Below are 17,560 nucleotides of genomic sequence, written 5' to 3'. Positions count from 1 at the left end.
ATTTCCCAGTGTAACAGAAAAACGTTGTCTTGTTACTTTTGAAAGAACTTGCCGTTAGCCTGTTTTGTGCCTTTATATTTTCTTAGAAACTCTATTTCACTGAGAAAAGTGTTCAAGAACGGCATCTACATTCTATAATGTTCTTGGATGAGGCTGAGTGTGAGAGGGGAATGAGGACAGGTGAGAGATCAGAGAGCAGAGTCCAATATCCTATTCCTTCCTGCCCCGCTGTCTCTCTCCCTGGCCAGATAGTGATGAGCTTAGAATCAGGAGAGATGGAGTGATGTACAGACTTCCCAGAAGGCTCATGAACCTTCTGATCCATATTCTCTACAAAACAGTTGGAGGAGAGCTGGCGTGTTGGCTCTCAAAGTCACTGATGGAACCTGGAATCTGAGTGGGTCCCTGCAGTGTGAGACACTTCTCCCTTCTCTAAATTGAGCCTCAGTCTCTTGTCCTCTAATGTTACAGTTATCTAACTGACATTGACCGTATCTCCACGCTGTCGTTCGTGCCAACGGAGCAAGACATACTTCGTGTTCGAGTGCCTACAACCGGCATCATCGAGTATCCGTTTGACTTGGAAAATATCATCTTTCGGTAAGAATGTCTCCCTGACATCGTCCATTAAGAATCTGTTTGTCCAGGCTTGGAAGTCCCCATAAGGATTCTTGAATGTGTTATTCCTAAAAGGGGTTATATCTTTTGGGGCAATATGGCCCTCTCCATCAAACGGTTTATCCTGGAAAAACAAAACAAAACAACTAAGAATTAATCCAAAATGTGTATTGAAAATTATGCAAGATAATGTATATATAAACTATTTTACAGCTGTGTAAAAAAGTATGAATTTCCACATATAAATATAGGAAGTATTTTTAGGATGACGTAAGTAAATCTTCATTACATTTAATTATGGCAAATGAATAATATGGTACATATGCATGGCACTGCAAATTGCAAAGCACTTTTTTTTATTGTGTCAAAACTTTAATATTGATATACAGTGTTTCATATTCAACATGAGAAATCTTTATTTCACTTCTGACAAGAAAATGTTATGTATGTAATAATGATTTTCTAAATTATCCATCTATTGGCATACTTTCAAAAATCTATGCATTTAATTTTTTAAATTATGTTTTTCACCCTCTGATGTTTTTCTGATTTATTTATTTAAATATTACATAAGGTTTATTAAATCTAATGTTTAGAAAACTGAGGACTTAAATTTCATATATTTTTAATTGAATTTTTCTATTTATTTATTTAAATATATTTTTAATAAAAACATTAGACTGGAAAAGCAAACAAAATAAAGCCCAAACAAAAACTTAGTACTTCACCACAGATAGTTTGAGAAGCACTATTCCACTGGACTAAACTAAAACAATGGTGTTGAAATCTTGTAGTGCCAAGTGTCCCACGCTCCCATTTAAAAAAAATGATTTTTATCAGTTTTACTCATTGAAAAAAATAGGTCTAAGCACTAAGTACAATTTGCAATTTCCTGAAGATGATTCTCACCATTTGCTCTCACTTCCAGATTAAGACAGTTTCATAATACTAGTTTCATAATGCTTTTCTATGGGATCAAAAAGCACTTTTATATCCACTAGTGCCTGTGTTCCCCCTAATAAGTTATTACACATGCTTTTCTAGTTGAGACAACACAAATCCAATCCTGCCATGTCCAGGTTCTGTCTGAAAACCCTATTACATCCCAGTGCTTTTCGAGCAGTGTGGCATTGGCAGAGCCCTGTGGTTGAGCCCCTGGAAAATCTGCATCTTTGTGAGCACATCTCCTGTGCTGTGTGCCCATGAATTTATCTAAACCTTTTCAGAATCAATGCAGCTTGCAACTTCTGAAACCTGTGTCTGGTCCACAGATGTATTCTCTTTGGCCCACCTAGTGTTCTAAAACACTTTAGAGCCAATATTTAAAAATTTCACGAACAACATCTAGTCTCTCTTGAAAAGTTTGAGGACCTGGTCGTAGAGAGCCTGCTTTTTTGTCCCTCAGTGGTTGACTACAGTTGGGTAGCAGTCATCCCTTCAGACAGGGCCCCTAGCACTCTTGAAGTGCATGCTTTTCTACTTTGCACAGGGCCACCTGACTCATTTTCATAGACTGCCTGACCCCTGTAGCATTCGAGCTTGTGACAGTCCTTTGGCTCTGAGTCCCTGAAATTTTTCCCACAGACACTTTGGATTTCCATATTGGACAGATGGCACTTACAGATATTTATGGGGAAGAAAGGGCGGCAGCCACCTAATGGAGAAAGGATCTGTGGATAAATGAGAGGAGCCATAAAAACAGGAAGGGGCAAAGGCCTGGAGAAAGCTGAGTGGCCTTGGAGGACTGCCTACCTTCCTGCCCCTTGGTGGCTGGTGTCCTGGCACTACAGTGTGTACCGCAGCGCCCAGGTGGACGCTTGCGCTTCCTGCAGGACTATTGCAACAGCCTCCTAACCAGTGTCCTCAGCAGGGTCCACCTGAGTGACCTTAGCATCTGTTTTCAGTAACTTCACTTACATTCTGTGCTTCCTTTGCTAGGAAACTTCCAGTGGTTCCTCCTTGCCCAAAGCAGCGGTGCTCCAACATTTTAAACATTGGACCCCTTCTCACTCTTAAAAATTATTGAGGACCCTAAAGAGTGCTGATTTCCATGACAGAATGATTCACGTCCCTTTTCTCCAGAGTTATGAGTTCCAGCTTTTGAGTAATCTGAGTTTCTTTGAACAGGATGGTCGATGTTGGAGGCCAGCGCTCCGAAAGACGGAAGTGGATCCACTGCTTTGAGAGCGTCACGTCCATTATCTTTTTGGTTGCCCTGAGTGAATATGACCAGGTCCTGGCTGAGGGTGACAATGAGGTATGCTGGGTGGGAAGTCTGCTTAGTTGTGGAAGACAGAGGCCTATGTCTGCAGCTTGCCAGATGCCAGCCAGCTCTGGCACAAGACTCTGAGGTTCAATCACCTTGCTTCTCAAAGTGAAGTCTGGCCTAGCAGTACAGATATTACCTGGGTGCTTGTTAGACATGTAGATCTACTGAATCAACCCAGACCGAATACATGAGAATCTGTGTTTAACAAGATCCCAGGTAATTCACATAAACCTGCAAGTGTGAGAATCATCTTGACCTGGAAACCTGATTTTCAAATGTGGATGCATGCTGGAATTCCTTGGGACCTTAAAGAAAAAGCTAACTCCTGGGTCCAACCCGAGCTTGATTTAATTGGTGGTGTGCGCAGCCCGAGGCTGGGATCTAACGTAATGTGCTGCCAAGGGTGGAGCCACTGAGAAGCACTGGTTCTTAGCTTTGGCTGCATATTGAAATCCTGGGGCGTTCTAAAAAAATACCACCTTTTTGGAACCCCCCAGTCGAGATTCATATTCCTGGGTTTGAGTTGGGGTTGTCTTTTTCAAGCCTCCCCCGCCCCCCGTATACTAATGAATAGCCAGAGTTTAGCAATGCTATTTCTAATAAACTTACCTGAGAATGGGCTTCCCAACCTCCATGACCCACTGCACTCCCACATTAGCTTCCTAGCTGAGTTGGCATGGGGAGTGGTGCCAGTTGCTGTTCTTGGATGGCATCTGCCCTTTGCTTACCCTAGAAGGGGCTTGCTCAGGGCAACGGGGACGATCCACCCCCATCAGGCATTCAGTGTCCTCTGTAGAGTTGCCATAGTGCGGCTGGGTCACACTCCAATAGCTGGGTCTGCCTGGAAAATGACATGAACCCTCACAGTCACTTCTTTGTGAGGTTGGGGGTATTTTCTGTGGGATACCCTCATCCTTCCCCCTACCCTTCACAAGACCCCTTGACCTTTTAGAAAAATGTCTCTTGCTTCTCGAGCATGAAAGTAAATCAATAAGGAACTCTGTCCAGGATTAGGCAATAACTATGAACAAACTGTACCTTGTTTTTCTGGAGACCAGACTTTTCTCTGAGGAGCATAGTAACATTAGCTAATTAATGGAGGATTAACCCCTTTACTAGTGTCACTGTGCAAAGGAGGATAGAAATCTTGGCTGCTACTCAGCTCTTCCAATAGAGAAACCTTTTTAAAAAGGAAAGGCCTCGAGTTATCAATATGAAAAATTAGCTACAAATTTGTCTCAGGAATTACTTACGATGTTTGTCAGGAAACTTAAAACATTAGTCAGGTGTGCAGGGACAAGTACGTCAGCCTGATGTGCTAAGACATGAAATATTTTTTCTTCTCCTAAAAAAAAAATAAAAAAAATCACAAGGTATTTGTAGAAAAATTGTGGTTGCCACTCCAGTTTTCCCTCCTGGTTGTGGATATGTGTTGGATACATTTACTATGCTGTATAGGAATTGTTTTTTCATATACTGTATTTCCTTGGACATCATTATTGATAAGATCATAATAAATTTTAAAGAAGCTTTAAAAGCAAGTGAGGGGTTACCTCTCTGATAATAAATTCCAGATCTTAGGCCCCAAAATGGTACTCAGCAAGAGAATGAACCCATGTGTCTGGGAGTTGTAGGAATTAGAGATTGATGGCATGTCCCTTTGGGCTTTGATGTTTTTCAGTCCGACCACTTCCCTCCCTAAAGGGAAGTTCTTGTTTCTTTCCTCCTAGAAATACTTAAGAGAGCAGAATACTCTCGAACATTTATTGTCATCAGGTGAGCTCTGTATGTGCCTGTCTGCCCATCATAAATTAGGAACATTTGATATTTTCTTGCCAGTGTCTAATGCTCAGAAATGTTACTGTCCTTCTGCATAATTTCCACTAGATCCTACTATTGTACGGCCTTGGGAAACTATTTAAATTTCATGAACAATATAGAATGCTCATCCCTAAAATGGGGGCTCTGTTCCCCTTGTGGAGCTTGCCTGTATTGCCCGCCGATAAGGCCTGGCAGAGGGTCAGTGCTCAGTAAGGCCAGTTCCCTTCCCTGCTAGTGTCCAAGGAGGCGACCCTGCTGAAGGGCTCTATTTTCCCTTGTCGTCACATGACTCCTGACGCACAGTCTGGAGGCCCACACCCAGTAGCGTGGGTGTCTCAGGTCGGAAGCTGTGAACTTGCCCCTCTTGGTAATCCCAACAATTCTACACAGAAAACTTGTCAAATACGGCTATGACCCTTCTTGTTTCAAGCTGCACAAAAGTCTTATATCCTTACTTGTTAGTTTGGGGCTAGAGAAGAGTTGGGTGATATAGGAGATCCAGAAAGTGGAAATGGAAGCAGGAAGCCTGGTGCCCTGAGGTGGCCACATTTTCACCAGCTATGGCAAGGACAGTGACGCCGAGACTGGAGCTGGCTGAGAGGGACACAGATGGATGGAACCAGTGATTTGGTATGTTGCTTCCAAAGCATGGCTTTTCTGTCTAGTTAACCTTAAGTCCCTTGTTTCTCTCTTAGAACCGCATGGAAGAGAGCAAAGCCTTATTTAAAACCATTATCACCTACCCCTGGTTTCTGAACTCATCTGTAATTTTGTTCTTAAACAAGAAGGATCTTTTGGAAGAAAAAATCATGTACTCTCATCTAATTAGCTATTTTCCAGAATACACAGGTAAGTTTCATCTTGTTGACCTTGCTGAAATTAGTTCGTAACGAGCTCATAGGAGCCTCCCCAGTCTGTCTAGAACAGACTTTCTCACAGAAGCTCAGTCACATTACTGTGTGCTTTCGCCTCAGTCCCCACACATGTCTCTCCTGGTGCCTGGAATACAACTGGCAATTCCTTTTGCTAACTCACTTTGTTTGTCAAGACCCAGCTCAGGCACCCTCTCCTTTGGGAAGTTCTTCTGACCCTCACCCCCTGCTCTCTTGGCTGCCCCGCGGGGCTCACCATGCTCTTGGCCTTCGTCACTATAGCATTGTCTGCTCACTCAGCCCTCTCCCAGTCAGCTCCTGAGGGCAGAGACTGTGCCAGACTTATCTTTGCATTCTTGGTGCTGGTCAGAGCACCTGGCACTTCTTAGGTGTAGGTTAAAGTGTGGCAGCCCCCTTTCCCAGACACAGGGTAGACACTGAGGTTCCTTATATACATGACAGATACAAAGGAGAGTTTATGCCCTATTGCTAATTACTTCTGATACTGGAGGTCTCAAATATAATTAAGTTTCACATTGATAGTCAGAGGAGCAGTGTGTCAGCACTCTCCTTTTACGTATTGGCCACGTAGTATACAGCCCACAAACTTGAAAAGCAGACTTGGGTGCCTAATAACGTTAGTCCCATATTCTTCCTTTTCCCTCTCCTAGTCCACTTCTGTCTGCCTGAGTTAATAAGAATTACCTCTTTTCAAAAGTGGTCCAAATTCGGGGTGGTCGGTTAGCTCAGTTGGTTAGAGCACGATGCTTATAACACCAGGGTTGCCGGTTCGATCCCCACATGGGTCACTGTGAGCTGCGCCCTCCACAACTAGATTGAAACAACTACTTGACTTGGAGCTGATGGGTCCTGGAAAAACAGTTAAAATAAAAATAAATAAAAGTGTGGTTTTTTTTAAATGTCCAAATCAGAAAATTAAATTGGGTCACAATTTTTCAACAAATTGCCTTAAAGTACAATTTGCAGATGTTAGTAGACACTTTACTGTTCTACAGGTTCATAATGAGATATAATAAAAATCATGCCCCTAGAAATAAGAGCTCAAAGAAGCACCCCAAATAAGAATAAGAGTACATTGAAAATGATTTTCGGGAGGATTTGGTGGTGAGTTCATATCTCTCTTCTTTATTCCTCTCCCTGCTCCCATGACCAGGACCAAAGCAGGATGTCAAAGCTGCCAGAGACTTTATCCTGAAGCTTTATCAAGATCAGAATCCTGACAAAGAGAAAGTTATCTATTCCCACTTCACATGTGCTACAGACACAGAGAACATCCGCTTTGTGTTCGCTGCTGTGAAAGACACAATTCTACAACTAAACCTGCGGGAATTCAACCTAGTTTAAAAACTGCTGCCTACTCCTCGCCAAAACCAGAAGACAGGACTCGCAAGCAAGCCCCTTGTGTTTATTTCCGAGTGCTTCTGACATCACCCGACCCAGCCCACTGGACAGCACCAAGGCCACCGGCACAGAGATGGGTGATGGAGCCTGGAAGATATTTAAGTTTAGCAAAACTTTAAAAGTCTTTATTCCAAAATTGTTTTTATATTTCTTTTGACTTTTGGCTGTAAGACTGTCATTTTGAATTTGATATTTTATAAAGCCACTGTGATTTACTGTTTATTTTTAAAATTAAGTTTAAGTGTGTTTTAAAAATCATGTAACAGAGGGGTGGGGGCCTGTTAATCTAGAGATCATGCCTTGAGACCTCTAGGATTAATTTGGGTGACTTTTTTTTTTTTTTAAAGAAAGTTGAGTTTTAAAGCTTTTTATTAAATCTTGTGATTTTGAGGCATTTTTAATTGTTTTTCTCTCTTCATGCTGAAGTATGATGTCTTTAACAGGCCACCAAAGTTTTTTTTAAAGCAGTCGGTTCTAAGTAACGACTATGTCAGAGCATCTAATTTCGTTTTACTACAGTTTCACCATGAAGCCAAAGTTGACATAAGGTACATGGTCTCTAGACAGCATATATGTTGTACTGGTGGAAAGAGTGTATGTGTGTATTCCAATGTATATGACTATGCCTTGTAAACTGATGAAATGGCTAAAAGTACAACTTGTTTAACAAATATAATGTAACTTCTGCCAAAATTTTGATGGCCACCAGTTTTGCTGCTTGAACCATGTATGCTGTGCCTTTCTTAAGAGACTAAGAATATACCATTCTGCCATTAGCATTGGATTAAGTTATGTTTCTTTGAGCTGATAAAAGTGAACTGGCATCTTAAGATGACTAACCGTAGAACTGGGAGGTCTATGGGTGGAGCTGGGCTCCCTGTTACTCTCTAGTTCTGACTTCCTATTAAAACTTTATGGTTCCAACTTCAGGGAGAGGGATTTATATAGGGGGCCATCTTGGGAAGGGGGTACTTCTTTTTGCACATAGGTGGCTGGCCAGAGGTGTGCGTCCTCACACTGCTGTGGTGGTTTTGTTTCTTTTTCTTTCCCCAAATAAAGCCTCTTTTGGTGGACTACCTAGAGAATTATTTTGTCTAGTCGACAGAGCTCATGTTTTTGAGGAGCTATGGTTCTGCTCCTCAAAAGAAAAATGCTGTAACTTTAACAGTTAACTACTCAGAAACTTTCTAAATGTACTTGTAGGAGAAGAAAAATAATTTTACCCTTACCTTCTGGATTCTTGGCTGAGACCCCTTCCTGTAATAAAAGAGATTAACAAGAGGACAAAACCCCAGAAGTTTAATAACATGCACACCTCCTGTATACATGGGAGACACCCAGGAAAACTGAGTCATTCCCAGAAGTGGCCCAAGCCATCATCACCTTAAATACCATCTCCAGCTAAAGACAAAAGAAAGGTGTTGGAGGAGGGGGTGGGCAAAGGGCAGAAGGCCAGTTATGGAAGGTTATGAAAAGCACAGTAAACAAGAGTAAAGTTGTTATGCAGATTTAAGTTAGGCACCTTTTCCAGTGATAAGAGTTTCCCGTGATTTAGAATCTGATCCTTCTCTTCCTGGTACAGAAAGGGAGACACACTTACAACTAGAGATTTCTCTTGTTAATGTAAATTTCCCCCACAAAGGGTAATTAATTCTACATTTTCAGAGCTTTTCCTGTGTCTGCTCTTTCTTAAAAATTAATCAGCTCAAAATAATCCTCATGCCAAAGAGGCGTATTTTGGGATGGTATACATTCTGATCTCTTTCTGTCCTACATTTCAAATTTCAAAGGAGTTTCACAGTCCAGAAGCTAAGTTGAGAGATGGGCTGTATTATTTTATTGAACCAATCTCTTCGTCTTGAGACTAGGTCAGCCGTGCAGTTAAATAGTTGTGTCTCATTTTAGGAGGTGGGCTACCAAAGTTAGGCCAATATGGCACGAGCAATCAGGTACTTAATAAGAGGCATTTCTATCGAAACAAACAAACAAAAAACCCCACAATGGTTAATGGTTGAAGCAAATTACAAACTCAGTATGAGTCATGAGGGCAACCAGTCAGAAGATTTTTAGACGAAGCATCTTTTGCAATTTGAGTGTCTCCGATGTCATCAGACATGAATGGTATTTGAACAGGAGCCATTGTGGCCATTTCACTGAAATTTATACCAAGTTGTTCACACTCAGTTTGCAGGGCTTTGGGAAACACTTTAGCAAAAGCAAAACAATAATTTCTGTAAATGACAAAAAATCTTAAAATGGCCATGGTTAAAGATCTGATAAGAATTCAGCAAGGAAATTTGGTTATTTCTGTAAAATCCATTTTAAGATAATAACTAGAATTACAAATGATAACATTAGACCAGGTTACATCAGATTTCTAGGGATTTCATACAATTTGTTCTTAGTGACTCCAAGTCAAAAGAGTGGGGAAAATAATTGGAAATGTTAGTTTGAAGAGTTATAGCTAGATTATTTGAAGAAACTACAATTCAGGATCCAGTCCAGTTTACAGGTAGATAATGAAATCTCAGACAATCAACAGGCCTAGAATCAGATATCCACTAGGTACAGTATAGTTTTTACTGAAGGAAGCTTTTTTTCTCTATAATCACCCCATTTTTACCAAAGATAATTACAGTAAAACTAATTTGTTTGCAAAATAAATCTAGTCTCAGTAAAATTGGCCTGATTATTTACATAATTGCAGCAAGAACAGTGATTGACTATATATACAGTCTCTTAAATCTCTTTGCCAGAACTTTCCTTAAGGAGTGTCAGGTTGGACTTTTTAAAAGCCTCTCAGAGGCTCGGAAGCCAAGGTCTTGCCCTCAGATTTTGTCTGCAATACCAAAACAATGGGATTATTTCCTCTCTTCTCAAGGTCCCAGTATATCCTGAGGTTCCTGCACCTGCCAGGAAGTGACCCTTGTAACTTACCTGGTAAGGCTGCAAGACACCAGATGGTTTTTCCAAGGGGATTTATTGGCTTTAAAGTCAGCCTTGGTTCCTTAAAACTGGTCATATCTGATTCTATGCACATTCTCAAATATGACATTCCAGTCAAAGTCTTGATAATATAGCCAGTGTTTCCAATTGTGTCCTGTTAGAAGGAGAACAGATTCTTATTGAACTTATGCAAATTCCTATGTTGTCATGAAAATAAGAATGCTCACTAAGAATTTCCAAATTCTTAGTAGAAATTGCTTAAGTCACTGATAGCTTAAGAGAAAAGAAAAAGGTTTCCTTAAATCTGGAAAAACAAAACAAAGTTATAAAAATTATAATTACCCTCATCAGTTCCTTCGGTCCCATATAATAAATTCTTGTTGGTCTTGATCTTGTGTTAGCAGTTTTGTGAATCAGTTTTTCCTTAGAATTTTCCTGTTTAATTCTTACCCAGTTCAATGGTTTGATCTGATAGTTATCAGAAACCTGTACTTTTCAGAACCCATTCCATAAATCTCCCTGAAGATGACGCACTTTTGTGGAAACACTTTTGCAAAAGCAAAACAATAATATCTATAAATGATAAAAAAATTTAAAATGAATGCAATCAACAAGGAAATTTGGTTGTTTCTGTGACATGTATTTTAAGATAATAGCCAGAGTTGCAAGTGATAACATACCAGGACATATCAGATTTCTAGGAATTTCATGACTTCTGGAATACTTATATTAATAACATGTATCCATACAAATATAACCTAAAGAAATTTTTGGGTCACCTCTTATTTGTCAATGCTTCCCATGCAATTTTTAAAAAATATTTCCATTAAAAAATATTTTTTTTAATTGGGGAATATTGGGGAACAGTGTGTTTCTCTAGGGCCCATCAGCTCCAAGTCATTGTGCTTCAATCTAGCTGTGGAGGGAGCAGCTCAGCTCCAAGTCCAGTCACCGTTTTCAATCCTTAGTTGTAGGGGGCACAGCCCACCATCCCATGTGGGAACCGGCAATCTTGTTGAGAGCTTGCGCTCTAACCAACTGAGCTATCCGGCCGCCCCTCTGGCAGCTCAGTGGCAGTTCATTGTCTTCAATCTAGTTGTGGAGGGTGCAGCTGACTGGCCCATATGAGAATTGAACCGGCAACTCTGTTGTTCAGAGATCACACTCTAACCAACTGAGCCATCTGGCCGCCCTTCCCATGCAATTTAACAAGAGCCTAATTAGTTTAATATCTCTTTATATAAGGAGAGACAAATCTTGAGATTTTGTAGAAATAGATGTTCAGTTCTCTGAAATACTCCAAGCTAGTTCAAGGTCAAAAAGACTTAATTTAGAATTTGATTTTTAGAAGTTTGTCAAAAATATCAAAGGTTTTGGATACTTGGCCAAATAGGATAACAGATCATTGTGAAACAATACTTAATTACCTATTTAATCAAAGTGACAATAAAAATATTTTAAAAGCAAATACAGATTACATAGTTGTAAGCAAAACTTAGCTCTTAATATGTAGAAGACTTGAGTTTCTTAAGTAATCAAAGATCTAATGGTAAAGATAACATGAAGCATATAAAATTATTTTAGTAAAACAAACTCTTTGCTTTCTAGGCAGATGACTTAAAAGGTAAAGAAAAACCTTTCACAATCTTTTATCAAGAGCAGACCAACAGTCCAAGAAAATCCTTTTAGCACATGAAAGAAAATTATAGTTTTATACAAGTACACTATTGATATTAGCCAGCTTAGTTACACAAGGTTCCCTTTCTTTCTCACTTCCCAACTTTCTATATCCATTTAATTTGTCCTTTATTCTCCTCTTTGCAATTTTGAAACAATCGGTTTTACTTCAGGACAAAATTATTTTCTTTCCCTTAACAAAAATGCATCTCCATACCTCATACATTTTCTTAACCAAAAACATATCTTACTTTCTGTGAAAATAGAGATGTTTCCCTTACTATTTCTACTTGTTTTAATTACACACATTAATTAGAATCCCCAACCTTTGCAACTTTAATTTCTATTGAAAACTAAGGAGAAAGAGATTTTGAACTACTACATATCAACATTATGTAGATTGGCAAATGTATTAATACATTTCATAATTTTTAGAAGCATATCCTTCTTCATGGTACAATTTTTCAGTGTAACACAAGACATTTACTTTCAGACCTGAATATGTTTAGTTTCTTTGTAATAAGCCAAGAGTAGATAAAACTATATTTAGTAATTAATGTTTCAGTATTTTACATTATTTGAAAATGATCTAAATATTCAATGAATTTCCATCATTTAACCTGGAAAAAATTTAAGGTTTCAAGTTACCAAAACGATTTGGAAGCTATTTTAAAGTAGATATATGATATAAAACTTCATAATTGTTAAAAAGTTCATTGCACTTACATCTATTTAATTCACTTGTCTTAAAAATCATATTTAGATTACTCCTAAAAATTTCATTAAACAAAGTTAACCATCATCCTGTTATTTTTCTTGCTGACAAATTCTGTAACAGAGATAACATGAACCTATTTGACTAATGAACCTAGGTAGAATAAAAGTTGTACATCTATATTCTGACAACTCTGAAGACATGCCTATTTTAAGTAAACCTACTTAAACTAGCCTGTATTTACTGAATATTTTCCCAGATCACATGAACTTAGAAAACACTTGGGTTAGTTTCTGTATTTCTGAGAGTTTAGAAATACTTATTTCATATAAGCACATATTATTAAGCCAATTGAATAGCTCTTTTACAAATTATTTCTGGCTATTCCATCTGGAGGTAGAAAAATATCACACATCTACAACATACATATATAGACCTACATAAACATACGGACAGATGCAAACAGAGACCGTATGAGTATCATAAACTTTTAGCTATGAATCAGGTGCAATCATACAAAACTCACTAGTTTATAAAAAAACAGTTGAATCCAAATTGTGCTTCTGGCAGATAGAATAAGTTTACCTACTCAGATGGCTAAAGCTTTTTTACCAATATTTGCAGAGAAGACACTTTTTTTTTTTCTTTGCCCAATTTCCAAATAGCTCCTTTCTTTTCCCCCTCTGAGGAGAATCATCTCCTTAAAGTTTGGATTTCAAAGAGATGGCTCTCAGGTCCTAGAGAAGATGAGGGTAGAAAATGTACATCTCAAAGGCACAGAGAAAGTATCTAAGTTTTCTCCAAGAAGTTTTGGGCTGTATTTGCCTATTATCAGATATCTAGGGTCATTACTATTTAATTTTTTCCTTTACTTAAGTGCAGGACAATTCTGTTTCCAATGTCCCAATCTTTTACATGTCCACATGCATTTTGAGATGAAGAGGAGGAGCTTTTGGGATTGGTAAGGATAGGTGGACTTTGTATGGCTTGTAGAACTGCATTTCTGGTTTTGTAAAGATTTGTAAGACACAGTTGTTTCCAATTCCTCAAGGAATTGGGTGAGCCTGAATGATATCATGGGGCTGACCTGCCCATCCAACTACATTATCTTCAATCACTTCTTTATATCAGGGAGGAGATTTCCATTTCAACTAAGATAGAAATAAAAGAAAATTCCTATATTCTGAAATTTCAGGGTTGAATGCATTATGCCTTTGTAAAGTCTGTATTAAGCATTCAACAAAGGCCTTGATATGCTCTCTGTTTGAGTGTACAAATTCAAACTTGGACCAATTCACTTTAGGGGGGAAGCCTCTATTATTACTTCTGTCAGTCCCTGAACATCACCTTCCAGCTCATCCATTTCCTGATTTTGTGTAGGAGGGCCTGGGAGAAATTCCAGTCATCTGTTTCTCTGTGAGAGGGGTTTCCCTAGGGAGCTGTCTGGCTTATCTTATGACTTACAGTACAATCATGATGAGAGGGAGGAACACCCCCGAGCAGCCAATGAAGACTCCTGTGAGTGGGGTTGCATATGGCCACTGATCTTTCTAACTCTTCTCTAAATCTGGTAGGATCTTCTGAAAATGAAGGTAAAAAGGACTTTGTAATTTATCTTGTTAAGAGAGTCCCTAAGGCTGGATGCTACACTCCTTTGTGTTCTCTTTTCAATGTGATCATTCCACGGGTACCAATAAAACAATTGTTTAGCAAGAGAGTTCTCTAAACAAGTTTTTTCAGATCTAGAAGTTGATGAATAGGATCTTCCTTGGTATATTAATCTCAATAGCGACTCAAACCCATAAGCCTTTTTATGACTTAACCATGGAAACAAGGGGCGTCCCTGGAGGCGTTGCAGCTCTCACAAGATCCAGAAAGTCCACTCCAAGAGTTAGCTTGAGAAAGCAAAGATCTTCATTACCACAGGCATTCAGAATGGTGTGAAAATTGTGTCTCCAGTTTCCCTGAGAACACAAGACACCTCCAGTCACAGACCCTCTTGCTGATCTGTGACACTGGGCAGGTGCTACTGGAATGGAACTCTTCCAGCACAATTGAAACAATGAAGGCTGAGACAAAAAGGCCCCTTATGGACTGGGACCCCTTAACAAACTCTCGGGAGAGCTGGCACAGTGGGACAGAGAGAATGCTGCTTGTCCCTTTGTGTCTCAGATTCTCAGCCTATTGGGCTGGCTGCCAGATAGAAGCCATTACTTGCATCTTCTGGTTGGTGGAGGCCAGAGAGAGCATTCTCAAATTGGTCAAAAACCCAAGCTCTCAAGACTTAGAACAAGATGAAAATAAAACCTCATTTGGCTTATGTTTTTCCTCCTTATGACAAATAACACGAAAGACAGAGACAATAGAAAACAATGACCATCTCTGGGAGGAACACGATCAATAGAAAACCAGAATATTCCTAACAAAAGTCTTTACCAGAATCTCTACACCCAAGGAACTAGTTCACACAAGTATTTCCTCCTGCTAATCTAAATTTGGAAAGCAAAGGGCACGGTGAAACTTCCCTTCTTCTCTCAACGAGGCACTGCAGACAGAGATCCATGAGAGCTGATTTTGGTAAGAATTCTTACCCTTCGCCGGCTTCTGCCAGTTTTCCAGAATTCTATCTGCAGGTTCCAGAGCAAGAATGTTGTCTCAGCAGGTCCCATCATGAGTTGTCAAGCTGTAGGGGAGGAAAAATAATTTTCCCTCTACCTTTGTAGGCTCTTGGCTGAGACCCTATCTTTATAATAAAAAAAAAAGAAAAAAGAAAAAACAGATTAAAAGGAGAAAAACAAGTTTAACAACACATTTACCTATGTTTTATGTATATATATATATACACACACACACATATACATGTCTATCTATCTATCTATCTATCTATCTATCTATCTATCTATCTATCTATCTATCTATCTATCTATCTATCTATCATCTATCTCCTGTATACATGGAAGATGACCAAGAAAACTGAATTAAAATGGCCCAAGCTATCACCTTAAATACCTTCTTCAGCTAAAGACATAGAAAAATGCTGTGGAGTGGGGAAGGCCAGTTATGGGAAGTTACCAGGAAAAGCATAGTAAATGAAGGTAAGGTTGTTATTCAGATTTGAGTTGGGCACCTTCTCCAATGATAAGTTTCTAGAGAATTAGAGTCTCGTTCTTCTCTTTCTGGTACAGAGAGGGAGACACCCTTGCAAATGAGATTTCTCTTATAAATTTCCCTACGAAAGGACAACTTCTACTCAGTTTTCAGAGCTTTTCATGTGTCTGCTGTTTCTTAAAAATAATGAGCTCAAAATATCCTTATGCCAAAGAGGCATATTTTAGAGTGGTACATTCTGCTTCTGGTCCTCCATTTTGCAACACGTCAGTATTCACTCATGTTATGTTGGAGGTCCGTTAGTAGCTGACTCAGAAAAGCAGAAACAGAAATCACGTGGGAGGTGCAGAGTGCTTCAAACTAAAGGCTCAAGATGGTTTTATCTCTGATTTTTATTTGAAGGTGTGCACACACATACAAATACACATACAAGCACATCACTTAGGGATTTAGGTGTGATACGTCTTATCTCCAATCAGTCTACAAAATGTACTCAGATTAGTTCTCTATGTTATGGAACAATGTGTCATCATTCCCGTAACTGCACTAAGCTTTCCTATCAGCCAGTTAGGATAGGCAGGTTCTCATTCTGTTGGAACACCTCTAAGTGTGAAGCTATTAAGAGAAGAGCATCGATGCTGGGAGAGACAGGAGTTATGCTTACAGCTAGTGATTCTACCCCATTAACATTAAACTTTATAAAATAACTTTCACTCAAGAAATGAATACAACAGCAACAGTTTTTGTGAAACCTGACAATTAGAAAATGTAGGATATTTTTTAAAATTTTAAGCACTTTCTGGCATCAAGTTATTATTTTCAATTTCCTCTTGGTTGACAAAGCATACAAGATGGTGGCTTTCAATCACTTCTAGTTGCAGGAGGGCGGTTGAATAGATCATTAACAAAAGGTAGTAATGAAGCATTTTCTTTTCTTTTTTTTTTTTTTTTTTTAAGATTTTTTGGGGGAAGGGGAACAGGACTTTATTGGGGAACAGTGTGTACTTCCAGGACTTGTTTTTTTTTTTCCAAGTGAAGTTGTTGTCCTTTCAATCTTAGTTGTGGAGGGTGCAGCTCAGCTCCAGGTCCAGTTGCTGATGCTAGTTGCAGGGGGCACAGCCCACCATCCCTTGTGGGAGTTGAACCGGCAACCTTGTGGTCGAGAGCCCGTGCTCCAACCAACTGATACATCCGGGAGCTCAGTGGGAGCTCAGCTCAAGGTGCTGTGTTCAATCTTAGTTGCAGGGGATGCTGCCCACCATCCCTTGAGGGACTCGAGGAGTTGAACTGGCAACCTTGTGGTTGAGAGCCCACTGGCCCATGTGGGAATCGAACCAGCAGCCTTTGGAGTTAGGAGCCTGGAGCTCTAACCGCCTGAGCCACCGGGCTGGCCCAAGCATTTTCTTAAGTAATGGAAATTCTGAACTCTTCATATCAGAGGTGAATTAATTATCTCTGTTAATATTAATTCAGCAAGTAAATGATTCTCTCCTATCCCTTCTTTCAAAATATACTCATTACTTACTGTGGAAATGAGCCATTTGAAGTTTTCTGATGTTGAGAGGCAGTCTTGGTGCTTAAGAATGTAGTAAGTATCACCACTGAGGCATAGTCAGCAAGGAGGATGCTGGACTGGGAAGCTGTCAGCTGGCTTTGACTGAAAAGTCAGGACCTTGGGCAATCTGTTAGTTATCCACACTCATTTAGGCCCCAAAGATGGTAGATAGAGTTTAGATAGACGAGCAAAGGTATATTTCTACTTCCATCCAGTCAACTAAAAACAGAGGCAGACTGAAGATTGGAAATATTTGACTTAATTTATTTGAAAAAGATATACATAGTTAAAGTGGGCAATCCTCTGACCAAGCAATCTAATTCTACCGATAGCAAGAAATAATTATAGCTTAGAAAAATGTTAGTCATTAGTGAGCATGGTCAACCAATTTTCAGGAAAAAAGAAAAGATGAAGGTCAATTTCAAGAGGAAGAACTTCACTGTACACATTTGTGTGTATAAATTATCTTATCAGAATACACAAAACCAAGGCAGAGATTGCAACCGGCAACTGGGCCAGAAGCCCACATAAAAGGTATAAGAACAGCAAAATGAAGG

The 17,560-nt window shown here is 39.4% G+C and overlaps 1 protein-coding gene and 1 long non-coding RNA gene across 5 annotated transcripts in view; one reads left to right on the top strand and one right to left on the bottom strand.

Annotated features, from left to right (window-relative positions):
* Positions 1-7,784, top strand: part of GNA14 (G protein subunit alpha 14) — a 155,740-nt gene extending 147,956 nt beyond the window's left edge. The window contains exons 4-7 of the mRNA XM_019736652.2: positions 472-600; positions 2,746-2,875; positions 5,404-5,557; positions 6,755-7,784. Coding sequence (XP_019592211.1) covers positions 472-600; positions 2,746-2,875; positions 5,404-5,557; positions 6,755-6,945 — 604 coding nt within the window. The 3' untranslated portion in view covers positions 6,946-7,784. The remainder of the gene's footprint in view (positions 1-471; positions 601-2,745; positions 2,876-5,403; positions 5,558-6,754) is intronic.
* On the bottom strand, positions 596-17,096 carry LOC109449922 (uncharacterized). 4 transcript variants are annotated; one of them, XR_012495811.1, is made up of 8 exons: positions 14,932-17,096; positions 9,940-10,102; positions 8,232-8,259; positions 6,286-6,450; positions 5,164-5,302; positions 4,141-4,232; positions 3,616-3,728; positions 596-742 (listed from the first exon to the last, which is right to left on the bottom strand). It is a non-coding gene; the product is annotated as an uncharacterized LOC109449922 (long non-coding RNA). The 4 variants fall into 4 exon arrangements; XR_012495809.1 differs by lacking the exon at positions 8,232-8,259; XR_012495812.1 differs by lacking the exon at positions 14,932-17,096 and adding an exon at positions 10,291-11,510 and having other exon boundaries at positions 8,232-10,102.
* Positions 17,097-17,560: the final 464 nt, after the last annotated feature.

This window comes from Rhinolophus sinicus, linkage group LG04, assembly GCF_036562045.2.
Source record: "Rhinolophus sinicus isolate RSC01 linkage group LG04, ASM3656204v1, whole genome shotgun sequence".
Classification (NCBI taxonomy): Eukaryota; Metazoa; Chordata; class Mammalia; order Chiroptera; family Rhinolophidae; genus Rhinolophus; species Rhinolophus sinicus.
Note: the sequence above shows the minus strand (reverse complement) of the source record. Positions and strands in the feature narration are given on the sequence as shown.